At 56.4% G+C, this 14,671-nt stretch overlaps 1 protein-coding gene across 1 annotated transcript in view; it reads right to left on the bottom strand.

The window, feature by feature from the left end:
* Window positions 1-1,412: 1,412 nt before the first annotated feature.
* ELAVL1 (ELAV like RNA binding protein 1) overlaps window positions 1,413-14,671 on the bottom strand; it is a 36,413-nt gene continuing 23,154 nt past the window's right edge. Inside the window, exons 4-6 of the mRNA XM_045085058.1 lie at window positions 10,531-10,684; window positions 5,692-5,917; window positions 1,413-2,987 (exon numbers count right to left, since the gene is read on the bottom strand). Of these exons, the coding sequence (XP_044940993.1) occupies window positions 2,663-2,987; window positions 5,692-5,917; window positions 10,531-10,684 (705 nt within the window). The 3' untranslated portion in view covers window positions 1,413-2,662. The remainder of the gene's footprint in view (window positions 2,988-5,691; window positions 5,918-10,530; window positions 10,685-14,671) is intronic.

The following is a 14,671-nucleotide window of genomic DNA, read 5'->3' on the forward strand; positions in this document are numbered from 1 at the left end:
TTTTTAAAAAACAGTTTTCTTTTGGATCGTGACTTTTAAAAAATGGGATCTTCCTTTTTGCAAAGAAGCCTGGAGAAGAGAAAATGAACCTTTTGGACCCAGGGCCAGCACCTGATACATCACCGGGAGCGACGGTTGCTTTTCAGGGTTAAGTAGCACGGCAAGAGGGAGCGCCTTCTACACACCTGCAGACGCGCACTCCCACAGAAGCGCGCGGGCGTTTTAGCCAGAAGGCTCTTCCGAGCGGAGCCCGCGTGAAACGAGGATTTGACTGAACTCAGAAAGCTCAGGCAACTCTCAAAGGCTCTTCTCCTCCTCAACGCGAGCATCAGAGTAATCAACAGGGGAGGGAGGGGCGGCGGCGCTGGCTCGGAGCCCACGGTCGTTTCACGGCTTAGGCTTCCAACAGAATCCGAGGAAGACACGGGACACTAGTGAGGGCGGGCGGGCGGGAATGTGTGTCAAGGAAGAGACCTAAGGGTCGCTTTCAGAACTGGGAATCTCATCTTCACTGAGAAGACGCTGGCCCAAGCGAGCACAAGCTGAAAGGCATATTATTCCAGGAAAACATCCTGGTCTGCGGTGAGGAGGGCTCTGGGGCGGACAGAGCAGGGGGCACCCTCTTCTGTGTCAAAAGCAGGCAAACGGGCCTTGGCTCTGGGTTCCAGGAGGAGGCACGTAAGCTGGCTTTGACTCAGTATCTGGAAACTTCCGCTGGAGGCGGGGGTGGGGGGGGTCCTCCATGGCACATGGCCAACTCATGAGAAGGCCTCCAGGTATGAACTTGGCCCCTTCTGTGGGAACACAGCACAACATCTCAAGTCGGGGAGGATAATGCAAGCAGTTGGCAGCCCCTCGGCGAAGTCTGAGGGATACGGGGCTGGGATAGGCAGCCTCAAATGGTCCGGGGGCTTCTCAGAACACTGACCTGCTCTGGAGAAGGCTGTGCCCTTTTCTTGTTTATTTTTCCCACTTAAATAAATAAATAAATAGGTAGGTAGGTAGATAAATAGAGATAAATAATACCACAATTGCATGATATTGATCAACTAAAACTGCCTACTGTTATGTGTTTTAGTCTTATGTCAAGGCTAAAAACTGCTGGTACTAAGTTCTCCTGTTTTCGATTCTCTCTAAACACTAGATATTAGTCACATCACACTCCTGAGGAGTTGCCTAGAGGTCCGGCCTTGCTACTTCTCAGGCTCTCTCTCTGACTCTCCGTACTGGCACCCCCGTTTTAAAAAACGGCGTCTGTGACCGCACACACCTACGTCACAGACCTGTAAATGCTTTGTCTCGAGGCAAGTCTTTGTTTCTTAAGATCTTTTACAAATCCTCCCTGAATGCTGGCCGTCTGGACCTTACCTAGCCAAAAAGAAAGAAAAGGTAAAATAAAAAACAAAACAAAATTCGAGCAAAACAAAATCAAATTTAATGGTCTTAAATGCAAAAGTAAAAACAAACAAAAAACACAAAAAAGCAAAAGAAAATTAACAGAACAGAACAACCCAAAATGTCAAGGCAGTTATGGAGAGAACTTGGGAGGGTTAATCTTTAAAACTACAAATCAAAGGTTTTTTTTTTTTTTTTTTTTTTTTTTTTTTTGTTAATAGATAACTGGCAAGAAGTAAGTACTTTTCTGCTGAGTGTTCATACGAAAGCAAAGTTTCAAAACAAAATCCGACTAAAATAGAAACAAGTCTAGCGCTCACGAGAAGGGATGCGAGAAATACAATGCTCAAATGTTTCTGTGTTCTTAAAGTATAGAGCGATCTTAGGCATTCGAGCTGTGTGAACTGCTCTTGGAAAGTGGAGAAATGACCGGGAACACCAGTGCCCGGTGTGCGGGGCACCGCGCATGCAATGTGTGCACAGAAATCCGGGATGTCAGAGGAGCAGCCCATCTTCAGGCGCGCCTGGAGTTAGGTCTGACTCTGGAATATACTGGAGTTTCCCTGAAACTCTTTGGTCCGTTCCCACTGGCGCCAGGGCTTACGAAACCCGTGCACGTCCTTCTCTGGAGGGCCCGGCGAGGCCCGGCGTGTGGCCCACCCCCTCCCCGGTGGCAGCCCCCGTGGACTGCCCGCTGCAGAGCCCCGGGGCTGAGTGAGCAGGAGGTGGCAATGGCACCTGCTGGGGAAAGCAATTTCCTGTCAACCAAAGCAGAAATCGCTTAAAATGTTGAAGCGGTTGAGAAAACGCACACTCAGCATCTGTCTAACGTCTTTAGTTGGAAAACTAAAACTAAAAGGTCATGTCTTTTTTTTTTCTTTTTTTTCTTTTTTTTTTTTTTTTTTATATCCAGTTTGTGGAGACACCGAATGAAACGAGTGTTAGACAGTCTTAGAAGTTAAAGCATGCTTCAGGGTCACCACCGTCCCGAGGGACTGGTTAGTCAATGCAGTCTACTTAGATTTCTGTTTAATATATATTTTAAAGGAAATAACTTAAGAAACTTAAATTGGTCTAACATTGTGGGATTTCAAACATTTGAACATGTCGGTTGCATCCCGGAGTATAAAAACCTTTTCACTTCTCATTTAGACTAAGACAAACACTTGTGAAAATTGGCGCAAAATGAGTTGTACACTAACAAAAAAGTTTCAACTTCTTCACTCTGAATTATCTATTCCGTACAAAAAAAAAAAGCATGAGCGAGTTATTTGTGGGACTTGTTGGTTTTGAAGGAAACCTGTAAGATTTTGTCCCCCAGGCGGTAGCCGTTCAGACTCGCTATGGCCATGGCGGCTTCTTCATAGTTTGTCATGGTCACAAAGCCAAAGCCTTTGCACTTGTTGGTGTTGAAGTCGCGAATCACTTTCACATTGGTGACTGCCCCAAAGGGGCCAAACATCTGCCAGAGGATCCCCTCATCGGCGTCCTGCCCGAGGTTGTAGATGAAGATGCACCAGCCCGAAGACGCGTTGCCCGGGACATTGACACCAGAAAGCCCACTCATGTGATCTACACCCATAGGGGAGAACCTAGCAAACAGAGAGCACAGCATGCAGGTCAAGGTCACGCGGGCTGGTGTGCGACGCAGGGGCAGGGGCACGGCGGGCAAGGCGGGCACACCCCCATGGGTCACGAACGGGAAGTCAGTATCGGGGGGCGCTGCTCCCTGCTCTGCAGAGAGCTGGCCCCAAGGAGAGACACTTGTCACCTGCAGAGGGTCAGAGACTCAACCTGCTCCCCTTGGAGTGACAGCCTGTCAGTGACCAGCCGCTCCCTTCAGCCCTTCCATCGCTGGGGCGGGGGGATTGGGGGGTGGGTAGGTCCTGTTTAGTCATTCCCGGCCTTCCCTTATTTTAAAGGATGGAAGCTTCTCCACATCCTCCTAGGTGCTGTCATACCCGCAGATCTCCCGAGAGGAGAACTCACTCTTTACAACCTATGCCTCTGTATATGTGTATGTCTGGCCGGAGGGAGCAGGGATTTTTTTCTTCCTCCCCCCCACCACCTAAATTCGGTACCCTGCCCTCATCTTGACCGGCCTGTCAGCGGGGTGCCAACCCTGTGAAGGGCCAACGCAGGGCACAGGGAATTCCTTCCCATGGCTCCAGGCCACCTTCCGCTGCGGGTTCACAGCATCCCAGGAGGGCCAGGAGCCCAAGTGATGGCCGTGAACTACAAGTCTGCCCAGCTGGACCAACACCGTGGGACCCTTTCCAAAGCAATGCTTTCAAGTGCATACACGATAAGCGTTCTACAAGCACGTAGCCACTGCAACAGGATAAAGGAGATGATAAAATTGTCGCCGAAGCCACACGGCCTCTGAAGGTTTCAGAAAAATGGATTCTGGGTCAGTTTAAGAAAACCCAAGTGTGACAAAGCATCTGCGGGGCCACGCTGTGCAGGAAGGTACGACCTGCTCTGAGACAGAATCGGGCTTTGAGCGGTGGTGCTGGCCCAGGGGGAGCAGGAGCTTTCAAGGACCACTCAACAGACCAATCTTTTGACAGACACGAGACCGGAGTGATGGGCTCCCCGGGAAGGGCCTGCTTATCTAGAGATTCTTCCCGATGCGGGTTTGGAAGAATCAAGATACAGGACTGGCCTGCCTCTGAATCTGCAAAAGTACTTGTGAACACCTCACACCGGGATGTCTGAGTTGGTTAAAATGACTCAGGTGGCTTGTTAATGGACTTGACTCTGCCTGAACAGTGATTCCAATGTCACTGAAGCAGGGGTAGGAAAAAGCACCCTTGTTATCTGTGGGATAGTAAGCCACGGCGGTTTTCAGTGAAAACTGGAAAGACGTTTAAACTTTTGATGGACCCTCATTTCCCCCCCAACCCCTGGTTCTGTGGGAAATCAAATATGGGCCCGAGTTAGGCCGGTTAACCGAACCTCATGTACCTGTCGTACTGAAAGTAACCTGAGGTCTTATTTCATAGGTTCTCAGTCCTACTCAGCATTAATTGGTTCTTCTCTGGTCACCGGAGCTGGTTTCTTTCATCCTGGCCACCAGGAAACCCACCTTTCCATTCTTTTCTCTGACGATACAAAGGAGAGCTGAACCTTCTTTCATTTGGGGGCTTTTCCTGCTGTGAGAACTGGCTGTGAACTCTCTGCTCCGCTGGCCTCTCTTCCTCTTACTTGCTGAGTCTGTCTTCCGGTGGCATGTGTTCCCTCCTGCCTCCCCGGCCACCCTCACTGCCCTCTGGCTCTTCTCGCCGTGAACCTCTCTGGTTGTAGGGATCCCCATCCTACCTGGCCAGCAGTTTCGGCTGCTCTGGCCCCCTTCCTTTGCTGTTGCTCGTTCCTGCGACCAGAGCCCCTCCCCCTCCTGCACCCATCCCCGGCTGCCCCGGGAGCCGGAACCCACTACACGTGGCTGTCCACGTATCCCTCCTGACTGGACTGTGTTCCTGACCTTCAAAAATGGATGGAGCTCACTTCCGCCCCAAGACACTTCCCCTGCTTTTGACTTGAACTAGAAAAGCCAGCGATGAAAGGCCCACTCTGGAACCTGAGCTGAGCCGAGAACCCTGCACTACTAGGTGTCAAAATCAGTGCCTCCCCAAATGGCCTCTGTGCCGACGAGCAAGGTTGTACCCAACCTCACCGATTAACACAAAGATGGGAAACCTGCAAAGTCACAGAAAAAGGTCCCTAACCTGCCCGAGATAAACCCTCACGCTGCTGCTTTAGGTTTTGACAAAAACAAAACCAAGGGGCCCGGCCGTCGGGACTGCCGCTCCTTAAGAAGCAAACACACCCGACTTGCAAGCCCAAGCTGCTGACTCTCACTGTCTCTGTCCTACTAGATCCTGGCGACCGGTCACTTTCAATCTGGGAAGATGAAGGGATGTCGGAAAACCATTCGCCTCTGGGACGGGGCTTCTCCCCAGCGAAGCCCTGGGGAGGTGGATGAGCGAGGGCTCCCCGCAGGACAGGGAGCAGGGCAGCTTTCACCTCTGCACACCTGGGGCTGCGTGTTCCCACTTGTACACTCCCGGCCCCACTCGGGGCACCAGACCCCATACCTGGGGGTGCTCTGCACTCCCTGCTCCCCGGGCTGGCTGGAGAAGGAACCCAGGAGACTCGGATGGAAACCTTCTGCACAGACACCTTGCGGTGGGGGCGGGGGCGTGGGGACAGGCCCGGGCTCCGACCAGCCTCACAGGCCCCGCGGGCCGCGGGGGGGCTGAGCTGCCCCCGTGAGAGCGCCGCCTCCCGACCCACCTGAATCTCTGCGCCTGGTGGTGCACGGGGCCTCCGAAGCGCCTGGCGGGCGAGTGGTACAGCTGGGAGAGCAGCGCCACGTTTTTGTTCTGGTTGGGGTTGGCTGCGAACTTCACTGTGATGGGCTCGGAGGAACCTGGGGGTTTATGACCATTGAAACTGGTAATTGCCTCTTCTGCCTCCGACCGTTTGTCAAACCGGATAAACGCAACCCCTCTGGACAAACCTTTTCAACAAACCAACAGAAACGGAGTTAGGAGGGGAAAGGCAATGATTTTTTTCAAACTGAAAAAAAAAACAAAAAAAAACAAAAAAAACAACAAGTCAGTCAGGCTGCTGTGCTTCAAACCGGACGCTATCTTCATGAGGCAAACAAAAGTTAAACCTATATAGGGAAATGAATGAATGAACTTTTAAAAAACATAGACTGAGAAAAGATGAAGGTTTCGGACTTCCTTCTGAGTTGCAGCAGCAGCTACGGTCTCTGCCGAACGGTCTCCTGCTCACGGCTCTCTCACTCAAACCTCTTTTCCAGAACAAGCCATGGCAGAAGGGACGCCGCCTGCCATCGCCCCGTCAGCACCCGGTGCCCGCCGGCAGCGCACGGCCAGGCCAAGGAGCGGGCAGGCGGGCCACGGGGTCGGGTCTGAGGGACTCTCCCTGTGCTCCGGCCGGCAGGGCCCGGGAGCAGCCGCTGTGAACAAGGAGTGATGGCCGGTCCTGTGGTCCTGCCGGGCCTTTGCAGGCTGTCGCCTTCCCAGCTGGCCCGACAGAGTCCCTGGCGGCTCGGCCTTTTCCGTCATCCCCAGAGGGCACGGAGTCCTAGCGAACAGCCCTTTCCGCCTGCCCTCGGCTCACTCACCTTTTGGATGTTCCATTCTAAGGTCCCACTCCACACCCGTTCTGCTCCTGCGTGGCAAGGCCCGGGACCCCCGGTCCCCGGCCTCCAGCTGCGTGGGGAAGGCACTGTCTCTTGCTACCTAGACTGAGCCTCCTGAAGTCGGCCCGGGGTCCCTGCTGTAACCTAATCTCTCTACAGAGTGAGAATGTGGACCGGAACCAGGCTGCCTGAGCTCCGAGACCCGATTATGAAGGCAGTGGCTGCTGTGGCACATGCATGAAACCTCGCAAACTGGGCAGAAGGGGCTCGGCCACACTCTACCCTGATCCGGGAGGCGTGAGAACCGTCCCCTGCAGAACTTGACGAACGGGGTGGGGCTGGGGCGAGGGAAGGCGGAGCCGTGGAAGAGGACCGGCTCCTTCTCTGGGGAGAAAAAAAGGGGGTCAAGTGTGAAGGTCCAAGTGCAGTGGAGACAGGACAGCCAAAGGCCAGTCTGAGTATGACGTCACGGCGGGAGTCATGGATACATTCTGGGGTGGTGGTGGGGGGGACTGTGGGAGACGCCCTATCCCAGACACCCTTGTCTCGACTGCCAGTCATAGCCTGTCTGAAGTCGCATTTTCTTCTCCAGAAAAATGCCTTCAGCACACAGTGAATGGCAATTATTAAAGCAGGACAGCCCAGGGCCTTGGGCCACCAGCTAAGTGAGCACACCAGGTGTCCCCCAGGCAGCTCCCACTTCCCACAGAGCCCCACCAACTGCCGCACAACAGGCACAGGCTGTGGGCCTCCCCTGCTGGCCCAAAGGCCACAGAGGGGCACAGAGAGACTCAGACATGCCAGGTGGGATGCTGAAGTGACAAGTGCACTGTGAGGCACAGTCACCCACTCTGGGCTTAGAACTCCATGCCTTAGCCGGACTCAGATGCACCATCGTGGGCCCCATCTCAGCAGCCAGACAGCAGCCAGGGACCCTCAGGCCACGGCTTCCTTGTTTACAGCTTAACACACCGCAGACTCTCCGTGGGGAGTCCAATAGCACAAACCCCAGCTCTCCCAACTGGGAAACCCCCCCTCCTGGCACCCCCCAGCACAGCACCCTGCGGGGGAGGGGCACACGGCTGCTCTTAGTGGACTCCCGATTGCCTCCACCTTGGCTCCATGATTGTTGAAATATAAATTTAAAATTCACACAGCCAGGGGTGCCTGGGTAACTCAGTGGGTTAAAGCCTCAACCTTCGGCTCGGGTCATGATCCCAGATGATCCCAGGGTCCTGGGATCGAGCCCCGCATTGGGATCTCTGCTCAGCGGGGAGCCTGCCTCCGCCCCCCTCTCTGCTTGTCTCTCTGCCTGCTTGTGATCTCTGTCTGCCAAATAAATAAAATCTTTAAAAACAAACAAACAAAAAATTCACACAGCCAGAGGCACTGAATTAGTGAGAACAAACCCAGCAATTCACACGTGTACCAAGAAAATTCTAGACACTGAGCTTGTTTTCCAATTTCAGTTCAGAAGGAACACCTAAAACCACACACTCAACATACATGGTTTGCATTTACTCTTGAACAGCACGAACAGTAGCCGTCCTGGCTGGCTCCTGCAGAAAGCCGCCCTCAGGGCTCCTGTTCCTGGCTCTGTTCTATGGAGAGGGACCCTGTTGAGGGACTCTGCCGTTAAGCAGAGAGCAAGTGTGTGTGTGGGTATGGTGTTGCTGCTCGGTTTTGTAAAATGACTTTCAAATGGGAACCACCCAGGTGAAATGAAGACAACCCAAGGAAGAGAAAGTCGGCGAACTGATGAAACATACACCTAACTAACCAACCCACTGAACGATCTGAGGAATGAACACCTTTCGAAGCCGGCCCTGTGGTTTTTTTCCCTTTTGTTTTCAGAATCAAGGGCAGAGATCACCGAAAGGCATGATTTCCAGATGAGTAAACTATTAAGTTCACAATTAAACTGGGTAAGAAGGCAAAAGAGATTTAAAAATGAAGTTCTGTCAATGAAGAAGTTTAAGAGAGCTGCCCCCTGCCGTCCACGCTACAGGGACATTGCAAGGAGGCACACTGGACACACAAGCCACCCAGCCATGCTGTTCTCTGCTCCCCGGGGATGCCTGTGGGAGCGTGAAGCTCCCATGGATGCCACACTGAGCTCACGGCCAAGCCGGGAGCCCTCTGATCCTGGGGCACCACCCCCAACCTGCGACAGCAGCCTTACAGAGGGATGGGAGACCAGAGGCCCCACAGAGGGCTATGGGCAATGGTCTGCAGAAGTGACCTCTCTCGGGGTGGTGGGAGCCCCTGGGAAAGCTAGTGGCCGGGGCGGGGGTGCTCTTGGGGAGAGCCGGCTCTACTCCAGCCATGCTGGGCTGCATGGAGATGAGCAGAGGCACAGCAGGACATGCAGCAGGAGGAGGAGGACGGCCACGGGAGCAGAATGTAGCACGGTCATGCCATCCAGGTCCCCGGGCGGCCCACACAGGTGGGGCTGGGGATACACACAAGCACCCGCCAGCCGACTGGCGTATCTCTCTCAACTGCCGCTTGAAGGTTAGTTAGGGGAGCTTCAGGGACCACAGGAAACCATCCTGGTGCAATCAAGGGGGTTGATACTGAGTAGATGGGATCCCTACCCGACCCCAACCCACCCCCACCCCAGGGCGAAGGTGCAGAACAGAGGCGTGATGTGATCCTGGTCCCTCTAGCAGAGCCTGGCGTCAGAGCAGGTGTCTGCAGCAGGCATGGGCCTGCTCAGAGCTCCTGGGAAACACCGGCGAGCTGCATCTGCAGGCCACACTCCAGAAGGCCCTCCTCCCCCTCCAGGCCTTGGGGACTCGCGCTGGCCACTCCTGTCTAGGCCAGGTCTCGGCCCAGACAGCAGGGCCAGCATATGCAGAGCTGAGCTTCCAGAGAGGGGGTGGGGGAGGGAGGGCAGGTGGCCAGGCCGCCCACCCCAAAGCACATAGCTCAGGGAGATGCAGGTAAGTGTGTGCACCTCCATGCCCGCCGGCCATGGGACAGGAAGGCCCCCTCGGAGTTAGAGGACTTCCTGTGACCAAACTACCCAGGGTTTGCTGTAACACCACAGCCAAGGGGGTGGCGAACACACTGCTTTGGAAGAACATGAAAACCAAGCGCAGAGTATTGCCAATGGCTTCGTGGGGCTCCACGAGCAGAAGTCTTCCTTGCCAGTGTGTCAGCAGGTTCCCACTCATGGTGGGAATAGAACCGAGGAGTCCTAAAGCAGGTGTGGCCCAAGCTCGCTGCTCCCCATGCAGAGCCAGGCCCAGGGCCGGCAACTGACATCCCGACCCTCGTCTCTAGGCCGCATGGTCAGGGCCGGCACCAGCCTCCCGCACAGGGCTGCTCCTGGGCGCGGGGGTTCCTCAGCGCAACTGTGTCTCACTGCCTCTTGTGAAGTCCAGAGCCCGAGCTGCTCAGCTCCTGGACTGAGACGACCTACGAGGGGCTGGTGAAAGGGCCAGGATGGCCAGGGAGGGGAATTTACTGCCTTAAGCAATCTGAGCTTTGAATGTGCCACCCGAGGGGCAGGGGCATCCAGACCGAGGAGACTGGAGACCGGCTCCTCAGAAACAGCCACCCTGCGGCTTTGACCCAGTGAGAGGCGGGGAGTCTGCATCATGCGGAAAGACTGTCCCGCACGCACACCGCGCACCTGCGAGAGCAGCGGCGAACGGCTGACCGGTGGCCTTTCTCACCCACTCACGAGCCAGGCCAGGACATCTGGATGCTTGAGGGAAGGCGCCGGGATCTCTTGGTGTTTTCACCATAACATGCCGGCCGGACTCGGGGGCGGCTCTGCTACCGTTTTTACCTTCCCAGCCTCGTAAAACAAAAGCCAAGGTCTTCTCGTTTGGAGTCTGTCCTCCCTGGGGGAATAACTATTCTGCCGCTGAAACTCAGACCTGTCCTCTGGGAAACTCTCGCCCCCGCTGCAGGAAAACCTCAGCCTGCATCCGGGCCGCCCACTGTACCTGTGGTCTGATCCACAAGGACTCGGGAGTTGATGATTCGCCCGAACCGAGAGAACATGTCCTCCACGTCCTTCTGGGTCATGGTCCGCGGGAGCCCACTGATGTACAGGTTGGCGTCTTTGATGACCTCTGAGCTCGGGCGAGCGTACGACACCTTGAAAACAAAACCACTTTCTGGGGTTAGGGCAGGCATGTGGCCAAAGCATCAAGGGAGGGGGTTAACTTTTCAGGCAGCAAAGAGCCACCTGTCCCGTGAGAAACCATGCCGACACTCGTCGCCTGCGGCGGCGCACGCGAGCAGCTCACCTGGGCCGAGCGGCGAGCCGGACAGCGCCTAGCCTGGACTTTACACCCCACGGTGAGGCAGACATAGTCCAAGTTCTCAAAGCCAAGGGACTGAGGGCCCGCAGCTGGCGGCAGACAGGGGACGGCTCAACCCCCGCTCTCTCTCCTCGCACCGCGGCCTCCCCCTCCGGCAGCGCGCAGGCTGGACGCGGGACCCAGTGCTGCCTGTGAGGGGCCCGGAGGGCAGCGGCTCTGGTGCTGGGCGCCGCCCGGAGGGTGCCGCTCACCACCCTGAGGCAAACTTGCCAGTGGAGCCCAGAGGGGACCCAGGGCTGCTGGGGGAACCCGCAGTCCAACACTTGAGTGCTTGATATGAAAGGACTCCACGCTTTTTGGGCCTTCGTTTTTGTAAAACTGAAAAAAGCCTGCAAGAAACTTCCACAGCAGCGTCCATAAAACGGCACGTGTGCGCCCTGGAGCGGGGAGGCGTCCGCGGCCGGCCTTCATGCTTCCCCAGCTCGGGGTCAGGGCCACGGCTGTGCTGGCCAGGAGGAGAGATGGGACTGAGGCCACGGGGGAAGGAGCAACTGCGACAGGCCCCCTCTGCAAACGGGAGGCCTGAAGGGAAAGGACTCGGTCGCACCCAGTGGCGTCAGAACCGAGTCAGGAGGCTGGGAGACGAGGCGGCGGCAGGGAAGGGTGCTCCGGAAGGGTGGGGGACTCGGACCTGTGCCAAATCCCGCGTGAGGGTCACGGAGCTGAGCAGACAAGGAGCCTGAAACCATAACCCAGGAGAAGACACAACCTCTTGGGCGTCACCGGGCAGCACGAGGCCACAGACAACAGGTGTCCTCGCCCCCCAACGCTCAGGCCTGCCAGGAGGGGCCGAGTGTGGCTCCTCGCGGAAAGCACACAAGTCCCCCTTCATTCCTGCGCTTGCTGACTCCGAACGCACACCGTGCCCTAACAGGGGACCACAGGCGCAACGCTTGCAGGCAGAGCAGGAAGCAGTCCAGTGGGCAATGCAGAAGGAAAGAGAAACTGTGCGGTCAGAGCCCGGCTTCCCCCGGCAGGGCCTGGACATCAGACGACAGTGGAAGAGAAGTGGCCCTGACTGGAAGGACACCCCGGGACACCAGGTCCCATCAGGGGCAGGCGGCCCCCAAGCAGTAGTGTTGCCCAAGCCGCACTTTCCCCGCCAACTCCCCCGTGCTGGGTCCAGGCCCGATGCACCATGGTTAGACTTACAGCGGAGGAACACTGTGGGCACTCGGTAATGGACCCAAGGCCTGGGGCATACATGGCACTGTCTCCTGAGATCCAGGCCACCCTGGCGTGCAGGGACTTCCCCGGCACCCTTCTCCACTGAGGCGGTGGCTGGCCAGTCTGCTGGGGCTTGGTCACACTCCTCAACATGGCGGGTCTGCGTCAAGCAGCCTGCTGAACCCACCCTGCTGGGACCTCGCCAGCCGGCTGCCCCATTTCACCAATGGCCCCAGGCAGGGGCGTTGTTTCGGGCAGGAAGGCTGAAGGGGGAAGGCCTGCCTGGGCGGGGCCCACAGGCAGTGCCTCTCAGAACTGTCCTGTCTGCTCCTCTGCAGATTTGTCTGGATGGGGCTGCAGCTGGGGTCCGCCCTCGGCTTTCAGTGAAGGACATGGTGGGAAAGAGCATCCCCAGACCGAGAGCCCGGCACTGGCGAAGCGCCGCTGAGGCTGATACAGACTGTGACCGTCGCTGATAAAGCACCGGAGCGAAGATGCCGGTTACGGCCAAATGCGCTTCGACGCCTTCCAACAAGGGGATCCTCAAAGCCCGTGAGGACCACTGCAGCTTTCCTTCCCTTCAACCACTATCAAGTTCAAAGTCAGAGCAGCAGCCAAGGAGACTGCACCAGAGCACCTGGCACCCGGTAGGCATCACAACACCAGATCCACAACCTCTTTCCTAAGCTCTTGGCATCACGGGCTGCTTTGCTGCAAGCAGGTCTTTTCCTGTCACGTTGTCCAGAAACCTTCCTAGGGCTGAACTGCGTCCCCCGTCATAGGCATATGTTGCAATCCCAGTCCCCAGCGCTGCAGAATGTGACCTCACTGGGAAAGAGGACGGTCACGGAGGTCATTCATGATGAAGTCACACTGGCACAGGGTTGGCTGCAAATCCAGTAACTGTGTCCTCAGAAAAACGGGGGACAGTGGCCAGAGACGCCCACAGGGAGAACGCCATGTGGAGGTCAATGGAGACGTCCGGGTGAGGCTCCTGGGAGCCCAGGAACGCCAGACATGGCTAGAGACCCCCAAGCCAGGGGAGAGCCCGGGACAGATTCTCCCTCACGGCCTCAGAAGGAACCAACCTGGCCACACCTTGATCTCGGACCTACGGCCTCCGGGACCATGAGAACAAGTGTCAATTGGGTGACACGCCAAACCCCACAAACACCATCTGTGGTGCTTTGCTGCGGCAGCCCTGAGGACCGACTCCACTGCCCCGGGGCACCCGGCTGGCCAGGGAGCCGCTCCACCCACAGCCAGTGCCCAGCCCCCGGGGATCTTCCTCCCCGGCAGGCACCCCAATCTGACAAACTCCATGTCTCACTTATTTAATGGTGTACGATACCCTAAGAGGGTGGAACTTTCATGTTTGCTGTGGTATCGCCAGCACGCCGCATGGTCACCCGCGGACCACAAGCAGGCAGGGAGCAGTCGCTGAGCGAGGGCACAAAAGCAGCTGCCGTTCCTGCTGGTGATGCCTACCTACGCCGCCGTCTCCTGCGCTCTGCTCGCAGCTCGTCAGTCATACTGTTCCGAGTTCTGGTGTTTACCTCCCGCGCTGGGCGGGGGAAGCGGCCTGGCAGTGGTGTTAAGTGCCCCGTGCCACAGCCCCGGTTTCAAACCCTGGCTTTGCCCCTCTCTACCTCTATGACCTTGGGAGACCTGTCATTACTCGAAACATCAGCTTCTTCAAGCCTAAATTGGGGACCACCTCTCCCAGGCTGTGGTGAGGATAACGGAGACAAGGTACTGAAGGGCCTGGCCCACACTCACGGTGGTTGCCTGCGCTGCTGGCACAGGACACGGGGGCAGGGAGACTCCTCACTCCCTACTTGGATCGAGGAATGACATTTGAACCAAAGAGGATGGACTGAACGCTGCTGAGGTCCAGGGCACATCCAGGTGAGCCGCGGAGTGCAGGACCTGAGTCTGGGGGGCCTTTGGAAAGATCCAGATTTCGTGGTGAGAGTGGGGCTTCAACCTTGGGGAAAACTTGTAGTTCCCAAAACATGCTGGCCCTTGAGTCTCCCCCAGCATGGCCACCCTTGCCTTGTGCCCCACCCCAAGTGGCATGCTTTGGCCCCTGCAGACCCCTCTGCCTGAGTACCCCTTGTCCTCAGCCTGGCCCTCTTTACCCCAACTCGTGTCCCAGATCTCAACTCTGACTTTCCTGACGGAACCTCTCTGCTGCCCAAGCTGTGAGAAGGCCATCCCAGGTACAGTCCTGTAGTGGTCTCGGACTTAACATCTTTGTTAACAAGCGGGCTATCTGAGGGCAGCGGTAGGCCATGGAACCCAGCACCAGGCAGAGGACATGGCCCCTCAAATGTACTGGTTGTGTAACGATGAGTTTTCTGCACCCGAGTAACTGTCTGCTCTCCTGGCATCTGCAAAGATTTTCTAAATGCAGGAGAGAATTCCTAACAGACCGGGAGCTTTGGGCTGAGAATAAACAACCCGGAGCTGGCGGAGAGGAACCAAAGTCACCTGGCGCGTGGAGAGGCTGTGACACGTGATTTCCTTCACCAGCCCCCATAGGGAAAGGGCCCTCTGGGAGTCGGAGCTAGCCACAGGGTTACGTGGGCCG

Source organism: Mustela putorius, unplaced genomic scaffold, assembly GCF_011764305.1.
Source record: "Mustela putorius furo isolate JIRA1106 unplaced genomic scaffold, ASM1176430v1.1 tig00000095_pilon_pilon_pilon, whole genome shotgun sequence".
NCBI classification, from domain to species: Eukaryota; Metazoa; Chordata; class Mammalia; order Carnivora; family Mustelidae; genus Mustela; species Mustela putorius.